The sequence below is a fragment of the Leptopilina boulardi genome, unplaced genomic scaffold (genome assembly GCF_019393585.1).
Source record: "Leptopilina boulardi isolate dan_hultmark-lab unplaced genomic scaffold, ZJU_Lbou_2.1 LbouV2_179, whole genome shotgun sequence".
Taxonomy (NCBI): domain Eukaryota; kingdom Metazoa; phylum Arthropoda; class Insecta; order Hymenoptera; family Figitidae; genus Leptopilina; species Leptopilina boulardi.
In genome coordinates, this window is record NW_026137728.1 from 2,012,260 (window position 1) to 2,034,153 (window position 21,894).

At 25.9% G+C, this 21,894-nt stretch overlaps 1 protein-coding gene and 1 long non-coding RNA gene across 3 annotated transcripts in view; one reads left to right on the plus strand and one right to left on the minus strand.

Moving 5' to 3' along the window:
• Window positions 1-21,894, plus strand: part of LOC127277786 (uncharacterized) — a 342,439-nt gene that overhangs the window by 2,056 nt on the left and 318,489 nt on the right. For both annotated transcript variants that reach the window (XR_007842408.1, XR_007842407.1), the window contains exon 3: window positions 17,561-17,787. This is a non-coding gene — a long non-coding RNA (uncharacterized LOC127277786). The remainder of the gene's footprint in view (window positions 1-17,560; window positions 17,788-21,894) is intronic.
• Window positions 52-8,708, minus strand: LOC127277783 (zinc finger protein 90-like). Its single transcript, XM_051299156.1, has 3 exons — window positions 8,461-8,708; window positions 2,379-2,563; window positions 52-421 (listed from the first exon to the last, which is right to left on the minus strand). The coding sequence occupies exons 1-3, from the start codon at window positions 8,557-8,559 to the stop codon at window positions 91-93; spliced, it is 615 nt and encodes a 204-aa protein (XP_051155113.1). The 5' UTR covers window positions 8,560-8,708; the 3' UTR covers window positions 52-90.

Here is a 21,894-nt window from a genome sequence, read left to right on the forward strand (position 1 = left end):
AATTAAAATAAATTTAAAATTTAAAAATCAAATTTATTATTATTAGTAGGCTTTGTTATTTTTTAAATTATTTTTATTGTTTAGATATAATTATTTATTTATATTTGAATGATATTTTGAAATATGATCAGAAAGTTTATCTTTTCTACTAAAATTTCTGCCACATTTTAGTGGACAAACAAAAGGTTTCTCCCCAGAATGTAGTCGTTGGTGTCTCGCTAAATTAGATGTGTGGGAAAATTTTCGATTGCAAATTGAACAATCATAAGGTCTCTCGCCAGTATGTTTTCTTCTGTGTTTATTTAAATCTCCAGTGTGTGTAAATTCCTTACTACAAAATTCACAGAACAAACAACGTTGGGTTTTCCCTTCACCATGAGTGTTTGTATCAGAACGACTTTTTTTAGTACCAGTCTCCAGTCTATAATACAAAAAAGCAAAATACGATTACAATAAAAAAAAAAGAAAAAAAAATATTAAGAGAATTGAAAATTGCACAAACATGAAATTTCATTTTATTTAAATTTTAGATTTTTTTTTATTTAAAATCAAGTTTAATATATGGGGCATTCTATTTTAAAATTATACCCCTAGTAAACAATTGACAATATAAGACATTTTTTAAATAATTATTTCTCCCATTTAATTAAATCAAATTACTTTTGCAATGAGTGGTTTCGAAAGAGAAATTTCTAAACTTTATTATTGTAAAAAAAATTTTTTAAAAAAACGTTTAATTAGCATAAAAAATTTAGTTTGAAGGTTAAACTTATAAATATCTCAAAACACGTTGTCTCCGATTTTGACAAAATCTGTGTCAAAAGAAAGCTTAAATATTCTATTTTTTATTTCCGTAAAGTTTATAATGGACATTTTCGAGGATTTCGAGAAATTAATTAAAATTCTCAGACGCTTCAAAGGTTAAAAAGGGTTGAAATTTGCATGAATAGAGAACCTCTGTTCAAATACAGCGGCATTTGTTTTTACGAAATTTTTAAATAAATAAATTTTAAAACTTCAATTTTAATCTTAATAATTTTTTTAAATTTGAAAAATTTTTAATTGCAAATAGCTAAAGATCAATATATTTATTGTTTACAATATTTTTTTTCTCTAATGTCAAGTGATGTAATAATGTAAGGTTAATGGAAATTAAATTTAAAAAACAAAATCCGCTCTTAAAGAAATGGTTCTCCATTCATACTTTCAATCCTTTTTAACCTCCGAAACGTCTGAGAATTTTAATTAATTTCTGGAAATTCTCGAAAATGTCCATTATAAACTTTACGGAAATAAAAAATAGAATATTTAAGCTATCTTTTGACATAGATTTTGTCAAAATCGGAGACAACGTGTTTTGAGATATTTATAAGTTTAACCTTCAAACTAAATTTTTTATGCTAATTAAGGAAGTTCTCTCCCTCCAACGTCAGTCAAATCAATGCCCATTTAATTTTTCATTTGTATCACGTAGTACTAGCTCAACGCTTGGCAACGTTGGATTATATTTCCCCCGTTCCGTTTCGTGTCGTCTGCTATTGTTTGATTTATTTTCGTTAAATAATAATAATAATAATTTATTATTTTAAAAATCTTAATTTTTTATAAGCAAATTCAAATTATTATTCATTATTATGAATCTTTGAAGAATATACTATTACATGTATATATACTACTTATATTACTTTCAAATTTCGCGCTTTTTCTATTCCTATCCTACAAGACGCAACGTTGCCAAGCGTTGTGCTAAGTAATTTCTGATTGTCAAAATACGGTGTTTTTTTAGACAAAATAATTAATTGTGAGTCTCCTAAGCCAGATCTGATCAATTTTATTAAAAGTAAGTGAACATTGGCTATTAAACTTTATGTATATAAAGTTCCAGTAATATCTTTTCGTCAGATTTTTCACAATTTGAGATTTCAGACCAAAAAATTCAATTTCCCATAAGAACCCGTGTTAAATGTAAAAAGAGAAAATTATTTATATCTTTTGTCAAAATCCACCTAGACCTCTAAAAATTTAACTACATCTTCTTTAAACCATTATCTATTAGTTTATCAAGTTTGATAATTAACTCTTCGTCATTTCTGTTTGCGAGAGAACTTCCTTAAACGTTTTTTTAAAAAAATTTTTTTACAATAATAAAGTTTAGAAATTTCTCTTTCGAAACCACTCATTGCAAAAGTAATTTGATTTAATTAAATGGGAGAAATAATTATTTAAAAAATGTCTTATATTGTCAATTGTTTACTAGGGGTATAATTTTAAAATAAAATGCCCCATATAATAAATATTGTTTATATTTTACATAATATTAATATAACCTACATATTTTTTCAATTAAATAATAATCATAATTATTATTAAAAACTTACACATTTGTAAATGTATTTTTTTGAATTTTATTATATAAATTATTTTCCGTATTTGTAGACGCGTCAACTAAAATCATTTTTCTTTTTCCATTGAGCATTAATAAATTATTCTTCGTAGAAATTAATTTTTTAACTGAAAAAAAATCAATTTTTTCCACACATGAATTGCATGTTGTGTTATATACCTGAAACAATATATATTAATATTATTCATTAACTTCATCTTCAAAAAAAAATTATATTGTAGAAGAATTTCTTTTTCCTATTTTTTATAGGAGGGTATTTTTAAAATAATTTTAGTTGGAGAAATTTTTAATATTACTAAATGAGAATTTAAAATAATTAATCCGATTCACTTGAAATTCGCCTCTTAGGAATTTTTTTTAAGTTGATGATGAATAAAAAATTATTGTTAATTTATTGCATTATAATTTTTTTTATCAAGCTGAAAGTATAATAAATTTTGTTGCTACTTTGTTGTTACTCTTACTATGATCAAAATAAGTTTCTCAAATATTTGAACAAATATATTTTTTTTAAAGTTATAAACAGTTAAAATTTTTATCTATCTTGAATACAAAAAAAAAAAAATTCTCGAGATCCAGTTGACAAATTTAAAAACAATAAAATAGTTTTTTTTCGCCATTGACATGAAAAAGTGTCTTTTTTGTGCCTGTTTTGGGCAGATAAAGTAGCACTTTTTAAGGCAGTTTGGGCCAACTGCCTAAAAAAGACTTTTTTAGGCAGCAAACTGCCGTATAAAGTCTTTTTTAGGCAGTAAACTGCCCTATAAAGTCTTTTTTAGGCAGTTGTTAATTTTTGCATAATTTTTTTTTTTGCTTTTATTTTATTTATCAATTTTTATTATTTTTTTTCTTTAAAATTGTTTCACTTTTTCATAACAATGGCGAAAAAAATAGCGTATGTGGCTCGCACGTAGTAATTTTTAGGTTCGGATGATTTCAATACTCGCTGTCTGTGCGACTTCGGTTCGACTCGGCTCGCTTTCGGCTCGACTCGACTCGCCTTCGGCTCGTCTTCATCTCACCTACAGCTCGCCTTCGTCTCACCTACGTCGCACTAACGACAGCTCGTACTGAAAATTACATCCTCACCTAAAAAGTACTACTTTACGTGCTTGCCACATAATATACTATTTCTCTACATAAAAAAAACTTTGTAATGTTTCAAACTTTAAACTTAAATTAAAAATTAAAATCAAATTGAAAATTCTTTAAAAAAACAAACAATTTATTTTTATATCAAAAATAATTATTTTTTTTTATGCAAATTGTTTACAGATAAAAAAATATAACAATTTATTAATTAATAATAAAAACTAATTAATAATAATAAATTCATAAATAATAATATATAATAAATAAAAATGAATAATGAAAAAAATAATAATTATAAGTCAAAATGTTCTAATTATCTGTAATAATTATTATATAAAAAATGTATATATAATATAATAAATTTATAAATAATAATAAAAATTATATTATAATTGAAACTTTTTTTTCTATAAATACGAAGTAGGAAATATACTGGTGCTGCACACAATGAACAATTTTTTCTTTTACTTTAAACTGTCATTTAGTATATGACTTAATTAATGACGATGAATAAAAATATCCGTCGCGTTAACCATAAAATATTACGAAATCAAGAATTGTCAAAATTTTAGAAAAACAAAAGGTACAAAAAAACGACTAACTTCAAGTGTGGACAGACGGAATGAATGAATGAATACAGAAATTATTATATGTTAATTAATTAATTAATTAATTAATTAATTAATATTATTATATGTTAATTAATTAATAATTAATAATAATAATTAATTAATAATTAATAATAATAATTAATTAATAATTAATAATAATAGATACATAAATTAATTAATTATATAATAACAAAATGCTTGGTCTGTCCTTCTGTCCTAACTTGAAGTTGGCCTTTTCTGATTTCACGTGTTTTTTGTATAGTAATCTTATGACGAGTCAAATTTTGACAATTCTTTTTCTCATTTTTGCCAAAGTTGTATAATTGTGATTCCAAATTTCGGAATAAGTTTCTTTAAAATTCCAAATTCGAAAATTCAATTCACGAAGTTGAAGTACACAACGTTTACCAACGAAATTTTTTTTAAAGTTGTATATTGATTCAAAAATTGTATACAAATACAAAAAATTTATGATGAGAAAAAAGATGCGCCAGAAAATTTCGTACAAGATAGTAATTTGAAAAAAATTAATTTTTAAAAATTAATTTTTAAGGTACCAGAGGCCAACGAATACCTATTAAATATTAATTATAAAAACATAGGCCTCGAATCAACTTAAAGACACAAAAAGTCGTTTTAGTCGATTTATATTCCAAACAAAGTGGATTTGTTTTTTATTTTAACAAAAATATTTTACAGATTTTTAAATATAAATTTTTTTTTAATAAGAATCCTTTCGAATGGTTAAAGTTGAAATTTTTAGAAATAATTAAATTTCAAAATATATTCTTAATTTTCAAACAATTATTAAATTTTACAGAACTAAAAATAATTTATCAAACAATTTTTGGAAAACATTTTTTAAATTTAATTGAATTTTCAAAGATTTAAAATTGAGATTTTTGAAATTAATTGAAACTTTAAGTGTTTTGTAATTAAAATTTTAGATGATTTCACTAAAAATTTATTAGAAAATGCGGACAAAATACAATAATTTGAAAATCATTTTTAATTGAAAAATGGTTTCAGATAGTTGAATTTTCAAAGAATATTATTAAAATAGTTAAAAATAATTGAATTTCCTTAGAGTTATAATTGAAATTATTAAATTTCAAAAAAAAATTTTTTGATGGAAAATTGGAGAAATAATTAAATTTTAGATGCTTTTAAATTCAAATTATTAAAAATTCAATTAATTTTAAATTCAAATTTTTGAGAATAATGAAATTTTATTTGATTTTAAATTTGGAAAATAATTGAATTTCAATTCATTTTGAATTGAAAATTTTGGGAAATAATTGAATTTTAATTGAAATTTTGGATAATAATTTAATATTTAAGTTCATTTTTGAATGAAAATTTGAATAATTAATTTTGAATAGAAATTTTAGAAAATAATTGAATTTTATTTCATTTTAAATTGAGAACTTGGTAAATAATTAAATTTTAAATGGAAAATTTTGGATAATTACTGGATTTTTAATTGATTTTGAATTAAAATTTTGGGTAATAATTGAATTTTAGTTTATTTTGAATTGAAATTTTTAAAAAATAATTCAATTTTATTGTGATATTTTTTTTTAAATTATAAACAATTGTTAAATTTCATAAAAATTTTAATTGAAAAATAATATTGATATAATTGAATTTGTGATGCATTTCATTAAAATTATTAAAAATAATTAATTTAGTGAAAAATCATTTTAGTTCAAAATTTGTTAAATAATTGAATTGAAGAAAATCTAAAGAAGATCTACATTTTATACTAAAAAAATGTATTTTATTTACATTTTTTTTCAAATGTAAAAAAAATGTCGCATTTTATTAAAATAAGTCGATAAAAGTCGTATTTTTGAAAAAAGTCGGAAAAAGTCGTATAATCCGAGGCCTGTCAACATATAATTTTCATTATTATCATTTAATATGTAATAATATTCTAATAAATTAAATTATTATTGATAATATTAATCTTTAATTTCTTTATAATAAACAATTAAATACTCAATTTGGCGCGCGTTTAATTTTGCTAGTAATTAATAAAAATTAATAATTAATTAATTAATTATTATATGTTAATTAATTAATAATTATTAATATTGAAGTTTACAATGTTTATTAACAATTTTTAAAAAAATATTTAATGATTGGAAAATTCTATGATTTTTCGCCTCAAATATATGTATTTCTTACAATGTTTATTGATGAAAAAATCATAAAAAAACTTTTTTAGAAAAAAATTTTATGATTTTTACTGTTTTAAAAAATAATTTGTTTTCTAATCGTCGATTACAAACGTTGTGAACTTCAGAATCGTATTATTTTTTAATAACACATTCTAATACTAGAGAAAACTTTTGTTTTGTTAACTGTAGCTCAAAAAAAAAAAAAATTTTTTTTAAATTAAAGACAGCTAAAAATTTAATTTGTTTTTGTATATAATTTTTTAATAAACAAATTTTTTTGTTCTAATATTTTCAGAAACTTTATTTGATCATCGTAGAAGTATAAAAAAAACATTTAACATTGAAAATTAAATTTGTTAATTTTAGGTAATCCTTTGGAAAAATAACTGCCCCCTTTTTTCTGTTTTATAATATTTATTTGTTACTCTAGTAATCCGGTAAATATTGCCTTTTTTTTAAAGGAATAATTGCAATGTGTTGATTTCTTTGGTAATCCGGCAGAAAATTGTCGTATATTATAAAGTTGATTTGGGACGCATGATTATGTTCTAAAAATCATTATTTAGAAATTTCATTTTATGGAATTTCATTTGTTATAATTATTTTTGAGTCAATTTTTTATTTGTTCGAATTAATATTTTGCAGGAATTTTCATCAAAACGATTTTCTATATTACAGAATTTTTATATAACCGAAAATTCACTTTACAGAATTTTTATTTGCTCGAATTTTCATTTAACATAATAGGCATTTTAAAGAATTTTTATTGGGTAGAATTTCATTGCATAGAATTTTCTTTCAAATGGATTTCAATTTGTTGGAATTATTATTTGATATAATTTTCATTATAACTGATTTTTCATACTACAGAATTTCTATTTAACCGAAAAATCATTTAACATAATTTCTCATTGATAGAATTTTCATTTTTCCAAAATTGCAAATGGCCGAACAAACAATCAACAGAAAGATTTCGACGCGATTTTTAAAATCAACCAATCACAATTTTATGGATAATTTTTGATTGGTTGCGATTTTTAAAATTGTGCCGAATCTTTCTGTCGATTGTTTGTTCGGCTATTTGCAATTTCGGACAAATGAAAATTCCCTCAATTAGAAATTCTGTTAAATGATTTTTCAGTTAAGTAAAAATTCTGTAGTATGAAAAATCGGTTACATGGAAATTATATCAAATAATAATTCGAACAAATGAAAATTCATCTGAAAGAAAATTCTGTGCAATGAAATTCTTCACAATAAAAATTCATAAAAATGCCCTATTATGTTAAATACAGAATTCGAGCAAATAAAAATTCTGTGTAGTGAATTTTCGGTTACATAAAAATTCTGTAATATAGAAAATCGTTTTGATGAAAATTTTGCAAAATACTAATTCGAACAAATAAAAATTCAGCTCAAAAATAATTATGACAAATGAAATTCCATATAAAATGAAAATTCTAACTAATGATTTTTAGAACATAATCATGCGTCCTCGTAGATTTTAAATTCTTTCTTTTTACACTGTAATGAATCACAATCAGATTCTTCAATAATAATTTTATACAGTGCCAAAGTAATTATATAACGATTTGAATTTTTCTTTTTTTTTTCATTGGAAAATTTATTATATACTATAAGAAGAATGTGATACATAGACAAAATTAATCTTTTAAAGCAATATTTTATTACAAGCCCATAATTCTAATTATGCACTTCATTATACTATATTATTCTGCGTTCGTGCACCTGTTGCATGTATCTACTTGATACTTGCGACTTGAATGTATTACCTACGCAAGCTGTAGAAAATTAGCTCTGTAGATTTTAGATGGCCTAAAGCAATAGTTAATTGAAGATAAATCTTTCCTTTTTATTTTGCGATACAATAAAACTTAACTAATATGAAATGCCAAGGGGTATGGGAAAATTTTGTCGTACAATTTCTTGTGTTCATCTATAATGAGCGTCTAAATTGTTTTTATTACTTTGCCAAGATCAATTGTGTGTATAGTTTTCAAAAAACACTGTATGAAGAAATGCAATTAACCTTTTTTTTTTTTTTTTTTAAAAGAGCCGTTATATATTTATTTTGTGTATTTTTTTATGAGCTAATTTTCTACAGCCTTTCTAATAATTAGTTTATCATGAAAAAGTTTTAGTTGCTTACTGTGAGTTTTAAGTTTTCTTCTTTGAGTTCTGTTCCATGTATGGAAAGATAGTGGTTTTGATTACAAATTCGACACAATCCTATCACATTAGAAATCATTTTTAAAATAAATTTTAGATAACAATTTTTATTAATTTTATGTAATTTTTTTTTAACACTTATATGATATGAGCATTATTTTATATAAATAACAAACACTTTTTTCGTTTGACAATTTTTTAAAATTATTATTAAGAGAAAGAGTAAAATTTCAGTCCAAACACGACAGAAAGAAGATTAAATAATATTGAAGTTGGCGAAAGAGTGACGTTTGCAGGATAAAGCCTCGCGTTTGATAAGAGGGGGAATCTGGGGAATACCCGTGTATCTTGGATGTTTCCACTTTGTGAATATTTTAGATAAACAATTATTTTGATTTTTTACGATCTGTTAATTTTATAATTTTTTTTTACAAATTTATTTTACATTTTTTAATATTATTTTAAGTATATTATTAGAAATAATGAATAATTAATAATTGTCAATTTCAATGAACAATGATTTTTTTATTAAAAATTTAATATAAATTATAACAAAAGTATAGAAATAACGAAGTTGTGACTATTTAGTTTATTACATTGTTTGTGGCCTCTAGTAGATTTCTAATAAATTCATTTAATAATACCTCCAAAAAATTTGGTCAGTATTATTTTGACATAAAATTTTTGTGTAAAAAATTTGAATCTTCATGTCAATTACTTCATATTTAGTAAGTTAAAACTTATTTTAATAACTCTACTTTTTTTACAATTAATTGATAAAAATCGTGAAATTAGGTTATTTGACACTCCACTGAAAAAAAAATTTATTTGATTCAAATACTCGATTACTTGACTATTATCAAATAAATATTTATTTAAATCAAATAATTATTATTATTTGAGTCAATTAAAGGGTGTTGGTTTCAAATACACTGAGAAAAATGGGATTGTGGTGCAAACAATTTTTGTATTGTTGTCAGTAGATTTGTTGATATTACAATTCGAGATGTTAATATTACCATTCGGATTGTTGTCAATACAAATGTATGTTGTTTTAACAACAATACGAATTTTTTTTTGTCAGTTTTGTTAAGTTTGCAATTCCGTACAGTTGCAGAAGCAAACTCTCTGTCGATTTGCTGATGGAACAATCCGGATTTGTTCAGCTGACAGGTTTATTGTTCCATGTCACGTGGTCATCTTGAATTCTCGCAAACTGGCGTGCAGATTGTCACGTCGTTTGCTTCTGGCACATGTGCCACTTTTGCTTTTATTATTATTTTTTTTTAAATGACAAAGTGCTGTTAAATAATGAATCCGGTTAAAGTGAGAAATCTATTGCAAGTGTAGTGAATGGATGAAGAGACAATTTCATCGTTTATCGGTAACTTATGCTCGGTTACTATTGAACATAACCTCACCTTAAAAAATACAAAATGTATTTTGAATATTATTTAACAACAAATTTCAACTCAAAATAATTTTTTGGTTTAAGGTCAAAGAATTTGATTCAGAAGCTGCATGTTCCACAGATTTTAATGCAAATGAAACTGGTGATATGACCTACGGAAATCTGCTATCGATTATTTTAGAAGGCGAAGAAACTGAAGAAATTGTATTAGACGGATCAAAGCTTTGTTAGTACAACAAATTGTATTACCGATTTAACAATTTAGTTTTGTTATTTCAACTGTTCCATAACAATTTTCTTTGTTCATCAAACAATTCTGTTTGTTCACCGAACAATCCGAATAGTTTTAATAACAATCCCATTTTAACAATTTTTTTTGTCCCATAAACAAATAGAACTGCTGGTTCTATATTGACAATACGTAATTGTTGCGTGGACTTAATTTTTAGTAACCACAACAATTCTTTTTTCTCCGTGTACAGAAATTATTGGTTTAAATACAATTTATTTATTTCAAATAAAAATCATTTGGTTCAAGTAAATATTTATTTGATAATAGTCAAGTAATCGAGTATTTGAATCAAATAAATTTTTTTTTCATTGTCAAAATTTAAAAATACACTTCTCTTTTATATTTAATCTACGATAAATTATTATCTATCAAGAACTTGAACTTTAACAGTTTAGCGAAATTTTTAAATTTATACAAGTTATTGTTACAAACATTTTTTTGCATGAACTTACAAAAAGTTGTTTTTCTTAAATGTTTATTAAATAAACAAAGATCGCAACTTGTCAGAACACTTTTTCATACATTGTGTCAAAAAGAATGGTTAATTTTGCTTCACGCTCGGATAAAATCTTCAATTACTATTAACTGAATACAAGTTATCAAGTTTTTCTTTTTGCAAATGATTCTAGATTAAATTATAAGTAATGTGCAACAAAAAAGAACTGAAAAATTAATTGAGAAGTTAATATTATGTTTATTTATTTAATTAAATTGTTTATATTTTTAACAAATTAATTAACTTTTTCAAATAATTAATATCAATCGAAAGCAGCTTTAATTTTAAATAAGTATACCAAAAATCAGAAAGTTTTATTAATTAGATTAATAGAAAAACACTTTTTTGTAAGTTCATGCAAAAAAAATGTTTGTAACAATAACTTGTATAAATATAAAAATTTCGCAAAACTGTTTAAGTTGTATTTTTTATTTATTGTTTTGAATAGAAAAATGTGAATTTAATAAAAAAAAAATTCGATCTCTAAGAAAATGCCGGCACAGTTCACAAATTTTGACTCCCAAGTAGATTTATGACGGCAGAAACTAATTTCATAATTGATTAATTCAACAATTATTATTAATATTGACAATTATAAATATTTAAATAAAAATTACATATTTGCGAAAATTTTAAATTTAAAATAAAGACATCTATTAATTTTTATTGCAACTATGCACAAGGTTATCGACTTGCAGAATTCTGCAGAGAGCGTCGAGAAGTGCTGCCCTCTTCTTAACCAATATTTACGAAACTATTTAGAAAACATTTTTGAACAAGTTTTTTAATTGTTAGAAATGTTTTTAAAAAATGTTAAATTTTCTCATTTTTTAAAAGTATTATTTTTTAAAATTAAATTAAAATTTTAAAATATATATTGTAAGTAACATATATAGTTTAAAATTATTTTGCGCACTTAAAAAAAATTTATTTTGGTTCTAATAATCGGTTACTTATTATCAAATAAATATTTATTTGAACATAATAATTTTTGTTTTAATCAAATGAAGTGTTTTCAAATCAATAACTTATGTATTTATACGTTCTAAATTTAAATTATTCACTTTTGAGTAAATCTACTGAGTTGATAGTAGAAAACTACTAACTCATTTATTAAATTTAACTAATTGAAATAGTAGTCTTAGTAAATGAATTAGTAGTTTTCTACTATCAATTAGTAATTTTTGACTAAGAATTAGTCAAAACGTTTACTAATTCATTTAATGAACGAATCTGCTCTGATGAATTAGGGTCAAAAATAACTAATTCAGATTTAGTGAGTAAAATAAATATTTTTTAGTAAACTCAAAAGTAATAAAACAAATAAAAATTGCAAATAAATATTTAAACAATGTTAATTGTTGTCAGGACAACAATTTCTAACGAAATAAATATTATAATTAATTATTGGGGACATTGTTTAAATATTTATTTTCAAATTTCAAGCACCAACAGGTTCATCCGTTTGCCACAAAGTGGGTGATTTTGTCAAATTTGGTAACAAAATCGTAGAACTTTGAACAGAAACGACATAAATGAATAACTTTTTTTCGACAGTATAGATCTGTATACAGAATACAGGAAAAATAGGGCGAAACAGTAAAAAAAAAAATTACGATAGGTTTCGAAAAATTGGTCCAAAATTTAGGTACTTTAAAAAAGATTCTGTTAAAGAAGCACAACTTTTAAACATGCATAATGATGAATAATATAAATTTTTTTGCCAAAAATGGTGACTTCCATGTACGTTTTTAAGGTTATAAATTTTTTTTTCAATTTATCTGCTTTTGAGTGTATGAGGTTATAAATAGTATATTACATCTCTCTCTCTTCCCATACAGAATCTAAGAATATTAATGCATCGATAATTGTAATTGTCCTCTAAGAGTTTTTGAGTTCCCTGATTACGAATCTGTAGTTAAATTTTTAAAAACTCAATATGGCGAATCCAATATGGAGGAATTTTTTTAAAAAAAGTAATTGGATTTGTTTCAAACTTTATACCTGGGGGATTTTTGGATTTCCGATTACGAATCTGGCATCAGTTTTTAAAAATTCAAAATGGCGGATCGAATATGGCGAGAATTGTGAAATCTGATCAAATTATTAGGAAAATTTTCGCTATTTTTTGTATACGGCATTTTGAATTTTAAAAAAACTGATACCAGATTCATAATCAGAGACCCAAAAAACCCACGAGTAATTCTAATTGATTCCGGGCCCTAATTTAATTATCGATAATTCTTTTATTTATTATATAATTTATTAAATGTTTAATGTTGTTTTTTCCCTGCTGTAGTAATTTAAAAAATTTTTATAGATTAAAAAAATTATTTAGTTAATTTGAACGATGATTTACATATAGGGAATTATTATTTTCTCTCTATTTTGTAAAATCAAACATTCTCCCATGTGAAATTCTTGATCACAAATTTTACTTCCTGATGCTTGTAGATATATATACAAGCTGTAACAGAGCAAAATTATGTAACATATAGTCATATAAAAGTGATAATTCGACGCTTCTGAACTATGCACCTGTCAAAGTGCATGTTTCTGATGATTTTTATTACTTTTGTCTGTGAATTAATGTACAGTAAACTTGTTTCATATACTGATCAGAATATAAAAGATATTACTTATGCAAGTTTGCTGTCAGCCCTTTGACTCTTGAATGTTACTGCCAAGTTTTCTGCATCTTTCGACTACCTCCAGAGATTGCATACTTATATACATATATATATATATATTGTATATATATACTATATAGCTTCGAGCAGTTTTAGCCTATGCTCAAGGAGGCTCAAGTCTCCTCGTACTATCGTAAGCCGTGACTTATTGAGAGTAAAATTATTGATTTTTTTTGTTTCTCTACATTGTCGCACGTACATCTTGGAGAAACGTCAGACGTGGGCATTGCAATTGGTTCCGTCTTATTCTAAGAATTTTATGGGTATGTAATTCCCAACTCATGCAGAGGCATGACGAAAGGAGCAGACATAAACCTGCCGCAACTTTGAGCTAAGATGACGACTGACTGGTCGTTGTCGTCACATGATACTAGACGTTCTGTCTGATGATTACTGGGTATTTACGATCTCATTACCACTTGTGGAGCCCGCGGAAATAGAATGCATATTATACGAACAGAATATATATATATATGTATCAGTGCGTTTATTTTATATTGTTCTTTTAAAATTATAATATCAAATTGCCAACAATTGTAATGTTAACGTTATGAAATGTAAATGAAAAACAATATATTTTAGAGAAGACCTCATTTTTTTGTAATTAGTTAAAAATAATTTATTTATGAGTCAATCCATTTATATTTCGACACATATTCGTTGCCGAGTAATTTCTAAAAATTATGATACTTTGCATCAGGAATGCTCTCGAAGGTATTAAGATCACGAAAGGAAAAACTGACAATTTTCAGCACCTCATACTTTTTTTTTATATTTTAAAGTGAATATTAAATAATTTATTAAAACTCTGTTTATTTTTGTAATTTTGATACCTTATTGAGATCATTCCTGCAAAGTATCATAATTTTTAAAAATTAGTTGATGAATTGATGAATTGATGCTTATATTCTTAAAAATTTGGGTGTCGATGACGTGTATACACGCACATAAATTTTGAGCCCAATAATAAGACGGAATTGGACTAAAATTTGTAACTCCGGGGTTTTTGGGGTCGCTGCTTCCGAATTTGATGTCAGATTTAAAAAATTCAAAATGGCGGATCCAATATGGCGACCAAACATTTTGAAAATTGACCATATTCGCTTGAAACTCGTTATTCGGGGGTTTTTGGGGTCGCTGATTCCGAATTTGATGTCAGAATTACAAAAATTCAAAATGGATACAATAATAATCAGACCCATATACTAGGCTATTTTGAATTTTCAAAATCTGACTTGAATATCGTAAACAGCAACGTTCAAAACCCCTGAGTAACAAATTTTAAGTAATTTTAATTAATTTTTAAATTTTTTAAAAATTATCTGCTACATTGGTAACGCCATTTTGAATTTTTGAAATCTGACTATAGATTCGTAATCAGTGACCCTCAAAACCCCTGAATAATAATTTTTAAGTATTTTAAAATCATTTTTGTCATTTTTTAAAAAATCGTCCGCCATATTGGCTCGGCCATTTTGAAATTTTGAAATCTGAGTTTAGATTCGTAATAAGCGATCCCAAAAACCCCCAAGTAACAATTTTCAAGAATTTTTAAATAATTTTTGCCATTTTTTAAAAAAATTGTCCGTTATATTGGTTCTGCCATTTTGAATTTTTGAAATCTGGCTTTAGATTCGTAATCAGCGACCCCAAAAACCCCCGAGTAACAATTTTTAAGTATTTTTAAATCATTTTTGCCATTTTTTAAAAAATCGTCCGCCATATTGGCTCCGCCATTTTGAATTTTTTAAAATTTGACTTTGGAATCGTAATCAGCGACCTTAAATACCATAGTATACACATTTTCACAAATTTTGGTCATTCAAAAATTTACTGACATTTTGGGCCCACTTATGAGATTTTGGCCTCGACTGCGAAGGGGTTAAACGTCCAAATTAAAAAACAAATAAAGTTTTTGTATTGGCTTGAAATTTTGGTTAATTACTGCAATATTTAAGGGTAACAAATTCCTAAAATATGACTTCTATAATTTTTCAGAAACTTTGCAAAATCATCTCAAGATTTTGAGGAATGTAGGGATAATGTCCGCAAAAATCGTGTGTTTGAGTGTTTTCAGTTTTTTTCTCCTTAACTTGACGTACTAGAGACTTCTATATCGGCTTAAATTAAAGCTTAAATCCTACACTTTAAGGCCCATATGGGTAAAATAAAAAAAAAATTTGAAATTTTTTAAAAAATAGGGTTAAAGACACCAATAAACTTTTTGGGTGTTTTTAACCTAATATTTTTTTATCTTGCGCATATGAGTCTTAAAGTGTACGATAATTAAAGCCTATATAGAAGTCTCTAGCAGGTCAGATTAAGGAGAAAAATAACATTAAAAACCCTCAAAAACACGGTTTTTGGAGACTTTACCCCCACTTTACTCAAAATCTTGACGTGATTTTGCAAAGTTTCTGAAAAATTAAAAGTCATATTTTAGGAATTTGTTACCCTTAAATATTGCAGTAATTAACCAAAATTTCAAGCCAATACAAAAACTTTATTTTTCTTTTAATTTGTGTTCAGCACACAAAAATACATTGGAAACCACTCTCTGATGTAAAAAAAAAAAAACAATGTAGACCTGTGTAATTTACCAAAGTTTCAAGCTCAACCAATAAATTTTATTTTTTGACTTGGACATTAGAGGAAGAATGAATGCATTGTATATTATATATATTAAAAAAATTGTAGACATTGAAATTCTTTAAGAAATGTAATTGAATTTATTCTAAAAAGTAAAAAAAGAAAAATCTAATATGCGCTTGATCATTAATGTGACGTATACAGTTTGGCTTTGCTTATTAGAGTTTGACCAACTGGTTTATCGTGACCACAGATTGATTTACAATGGACTAAGGTGTGGTAGTACCCAATACCAATATCATCCCAATAGCCCCATAGGCTCGTGGACAATTATCGTTTGTTAAACAAAGGCTACGGGGGTGTATGTGGGCAGTCATCGATTGCGTCCCGTGAGGGGAAGTGACCTTTCCCCACCCATGCGACCCACAAGCGTCCGGCAGTTCGGGACTGAATGCTCATACGACCCTCGTAGCATCCCATGTCTATCCCTTAATCCGTCATTAAGGAGATTTTCTTAATGACGTTTATTGACAATATACAATTTTTAGATATTTACATTTTTTATGTAAAAAAAAACGTTGCATTTTATCAACAATTTGATACACTTTATGGTCTCAATTAATTAGGGACCGAATAAGTTTTTATATGTTTTTAAAGATTAATTTTACCCAATTTCTTTAAATAAAATTTATTATTTCATTTTAAAGAATTTGTTTCTAAGATGCACCACGGATGATGTCCTTCTAACCTATGACCCTAATTTTGGGGTAATGTCAGATTTTTTCTACAACTCTGACCAAATTTTGAGGTTATATTCGCCTACACGCCTATGACCTTTAACGTAAATTTAAGGTTATGTTTTCCTTTGACCTATGACCTTTAAAAGTTTAAAGGGAGGGGGTCATATCTTGACATCTGATAATAATTTTGAGGTTATGTCCGTCTCTACTCTATCAAAAACTTTGGTTTTTAACATATGTCCTTGATTTTTGAAGTTATGTTCGTTTTAATCTATGATTCTGTCGTTTAACCTTGAGTATTGATGTTATGTTAATTTTTAACTTATGTTTTTGATATAGATAGTACAATATCTGAAATTTTCGAGACAATTTCTGAACGGTATGCGAGTTTTAATGCTTCGCGAGTTGAACAGTAGGCGAATACTGCGAGTTCCCGCGTAGCGTCGAAATTCTCGCCTAGTGTTCATTTGAGACAAATTATGAATGGTACGTGAGTCTGAATGCTTCGTGAGTTGAATGGTAGGCGAGTACTGTGAGCTCCCGCGTAGCGTCGAAATTCTCACCTAGCGTTCATTCTTGAATCATACTCATGAAGAAAAATTAATAAAATAACTCACCAGGTCATCAACTTTCAACATTTAATAACATAGAAGAGCTCTTCTCAGTGACCCTTCCTCTATCACTCTTCCAAAGATAAATCCAAAATATTGACTCCTCAAAAGATGAGAAGTAATTTCTAAACTCCGTTTTTGCAATTTTTAAACGTTATGTTTTTAAGATTTTTGTGTTATTCGATTAAAGGTTAAAGATTTAACTACATGTTAGTGCAGCGCTGACAGTATTTTAATTTTTCTTTTTACAGATTCTATCCTCGATGCTTGTAGTGTCACGTACTTCAAAGATAAGGGCAAAAGTAAAAAAGGGTATCTTGAAGGACGCCGAATTCTTCATATTCAGACTTTTTAGAACTCGGTCTATTTTACGGTTATTTTTCATATTTTCTGAATGGAAATTTAACTTGAAAGTAGGGATCTCCGAGGGCTATTTAGTTTGAAAAAATCTCCTTGAAGCTGAAAATTCGTTATTAAGGTAAATATTTTAATTTATTCGAAAAAATTTTATTACATAAATTTAGTTGTATTTTTTGACATGACAACGTCTTACTCCAAGGTCTAGGGAGTTAGTCAGAAAAATTGGCGTTCATATCGACGGCCAGAATTCGAAGTCATATTTTCAAGATTTTTGTGTTATTCGATTAAAAAAATTAAAAAAGACGTTGTCACGATCAAAATTCTTCGTCCGTGTAATAGCCGGGAAACGAAAAAAAAACCGAGAAATAGTCCACAAAAAGTTTGCCTACGATGCCAAGAAAAATCATTGTTACCTGGTGGTTCCTTAGCACCCCCTGAAACGAGAAAACTTAACCCGAAAATCTTAGCTGTTCATTTAGAGAAGTTTCGAAATTTTTTCAAAAAACTTGTTTTCTAAGAGTCAGAGATAAGTTTTAAATTATGTTAATGATTTTCATTTATGTGGGTGTGTTTGAAGGATCTCATTTTCTATAGGTATAAGTGATTAAAAATTTTTTTAATAAAAAAGAACTCGAATTCGTAACTTTTCTTTTATGTAGGTGACGATTTTGGATGATTTAATTAGTAAATAAATAAATCGTGTTAATGAATTTATATATGTATAGGGCGAAATTCCACCACGAAGTGTTGTTAGGTTTTCTCAAAAACTGCCTGTAGGAGAGGGAAGGATTTGGATTTTTTGAAAAATTTAAACAGTGAATTTTGATTATTTTGAGAAGTTAAAATTGTGTATTTTTACTACAAAAAATATTGAGATGTCCTTGTTTGTTATTTTCGAGATATTAATTATTTAATTATTTAACGTTAACAAAAGATAAAATATTTTATATACAAATAAAGTTATCGTAATTCTGACGTTACCAATTGAAAGCTACCTTAATTCCGAATCCAACGAGCCCTATATGAAGAATTTTGGGTTAGTGGATTGTTTATAAATAATCGCATAACATTGCAATTGTTTATAAAAATCCCTCTGATTCAAAATAGTTCATATTAGTCTCGTTGGATGCGGAATTACGTCAGCTTTCAATTGGTAACGCTAAATTACGATAACATTATTTGTTTATAAAATATTGCATTTTTTATTAACATTAAATAATTCATTAATTAATATCTCGAAAATAACAAAAAAGGACATCTCAATATTTTTAGTATTGAAAATACACATTTTTAACTTTCCAAAAAATTAAAATTCACTGTTAATTAAATTATTAAAAATCGTCACCTACATAAAATAAAAGTTACGAATTCTAGTTTTTTTAATAAAAAATTTTTTAATGGCTTGTATCTAGAAAATGAGGTTCTACAAATACATTGCCATAAATAAAAATCATTAACATAATTTCAAACTTATTTCTGACCCTTAAAAAACAATTTTTTTTGGAAAAATTTCAAAATCACCCTTAGAAAGGGGTGAAACTTCTCTAAATGAACAGCTATGATTTTTGGGTTAAATTTTCTCGTTTCAGGGGGTGCCAAGGAACCACCAGGTAACAATGATTTTTCTTGGCATCGTAGGCAAACTTTTTTTACTTTCCAGACACCTGTGAGGGGGGAAATAAAATACCTAAAATGGTAAATTTAATAAAATTTTTATCAAATCGTGTGCTAATATGTAAGAAAACAACACGGAGAAAAATGAGTTTGCTATTATATGGATAGTGAATTTTTAGTTGTTTTATAGCTAACAATAATTTCTATCCTTTTAATAGCAATTCGGGTTAGCTACGGTATTAACTATTTTTCTCCGTGAACTGTACCATTGATCGGTATATCGTATATATGCTCAAAGTTAATGTGAAATACAAGAAAGTAGTTATGGTTGATACGATACTGTATATGGTATTTAAATCAAATAAATTATATATGTAAAATCGTGTGTATTTCACAAGTACAATTATTTTCTGACAATAAAACGGTGTTATTTTATAAACAAAAAAAAAATTTTAGTTTCTTTAAAATTTTATTTTAAACTTATTTATTATGATTATAGTATTAAATTAGCAGTTATACATTAATATTAAAGGTATTATTTATTTTATAATATACTTGTAGTGAGAAAAAACTTTCATATCTTAAACTGGGAAATAACAGTGAATTCAAAGACTGAAAAATAGTAGACACCCTGAATATGCAATAAAATTCGTATTGTTTTCTTTAAGAATCACCCTATATCTTGAGTGAACTCGTGCAATTCTTTACGCAGCTGAATGCTGCGTCTCTCATATTAAGAATTGCGTAGGTGGTATATGTGCGTGGGTTAACACTCACACGCAATGTAGAAAATTTTTGCAAAAGATTCTTTACAAAGACTATTCAATTATGCTCGTTCACTGTCAGATAGTCGAAAGATCACCATATAACCGAGCACAGAATGTGATTCTCCTTTCCAAGATCGTTGAGATATTATCATTTATATATATATCCACTTTCTATATATAATGAGATTTAGTAAATAAAGTTTCTATTACTGCATTCTCATGTCAAACGTAGTCAAAGACAAATTTTTAAGTTTTTTATCTGATCCTTTTAATAAATACGGTAGTGTATTTTTTTTTTTTTATCAAGAACTACTGATGTTTGTATATGCAAAATAAGATTTTGCGGTAAATTAAAGAAATGAGTTTACTCGACGCTCCATTAAATGGCGCGATTCAATTTGAATGAGGAATAAATTTACCGAGTCGGCAATATTTTCGATTATATCAAATATGATAAATTAAAATAATTTTTTTTTTTAATTTAATCCAATTAAAATTAAAGGTTAATATATTTAAATATATTTAGAAAATATGCTGCTACATCATTTTTGTTAATAATATGAAATGTCTTAAAAATTTATATACGAGAAATGTACAGGAATTTTTTAAAAAAACAAACGTATAAAAAGTTAAACCTTCAAAAGTTATATCTCAAAAAATTTCATAGAAAAAATTTATCACAATTTTGCTCTTGAGGAAAACAATCTTTTTAGCAATTTTATATATATATATTGTTTATATATACAATAGTCAAAATAAAAAATTTAACAGCATTTTGATCTAATTATGCGATTATTATGCAACATAGGCATATTATGCTGCAAATGAGTGTCAATTATGCGAAATTATGCGATTGAAAAATATGATTTACAAGGTGCAACAAGACTTAACAACATAAAGGCTTCTTATTTTATACTTAATATTTTAAGAAATTATATGCAATTATGCGGCTTGCATATAAAGTTATCATCCTTATACATGATATATTTTTGACAAAAAAAAATGATTTTAATTAAATGGAAAATCTTTTTTTAAATAAATGCATTTTTCTTATAATTTTTAACATTAAATCAAAATGTAAAATCTTTGCTCAAATTTGATTTTGATGTTTTTTCAAAGAATGACAAATTAAACTGTCGATGTCGGTATAAAATCGATTTGCAATGCATTTAGGCGCAATGTCGTATATATGCTTTCAATTGAACGTATAGCAACTGAAATTATCGTTTGCTCAACTGTACTAAATACCTATAACTGATTCACTGTAAGGTTCGGGACACGAGATATGAGAATTTAGAGAGTTGATGGGCAAAGTGCCCTGATATAGTTAGAGACGAATGCGCGTTCGCTTCTGTAGAACGAAATTTCCTATAATTTGCAAGCAATCAATTGGTAATTGGCGTATGAACTTGCGATCGTCCAGTGTCGGAACGAAGCAAACGATAAGCGATGGGCAAGAAAAAAAATTTTCCCTGGTGTTCATTTCCGAATTTGCTTTCGATTTGCACTTGTTACACTGTTAGGTTATATACTCTACGCGTCTATATAGACTTCCTTCATTTTATATGGTTTTTTTTATAGCTTCATTTATTATTTACCTTCTTATTTATTTACACTAATTTACAACATTATGTATTTTATGTGATTACATTGGAGAAATTTAAATTATTAATTTACATTACGTAACTCTCAGTAAAACAATCGAAGCAATTATTGTTTCTTGACTTGTTTATGGTCATATATATTATCGTGAATGAAAATTTTGTAATCTTAAAGGCTGAGTAGTTTCAAGAGTGCTTATTGAATTGTTTTAATTTGCGAATGAAGAAACTTTGTCGAATTTT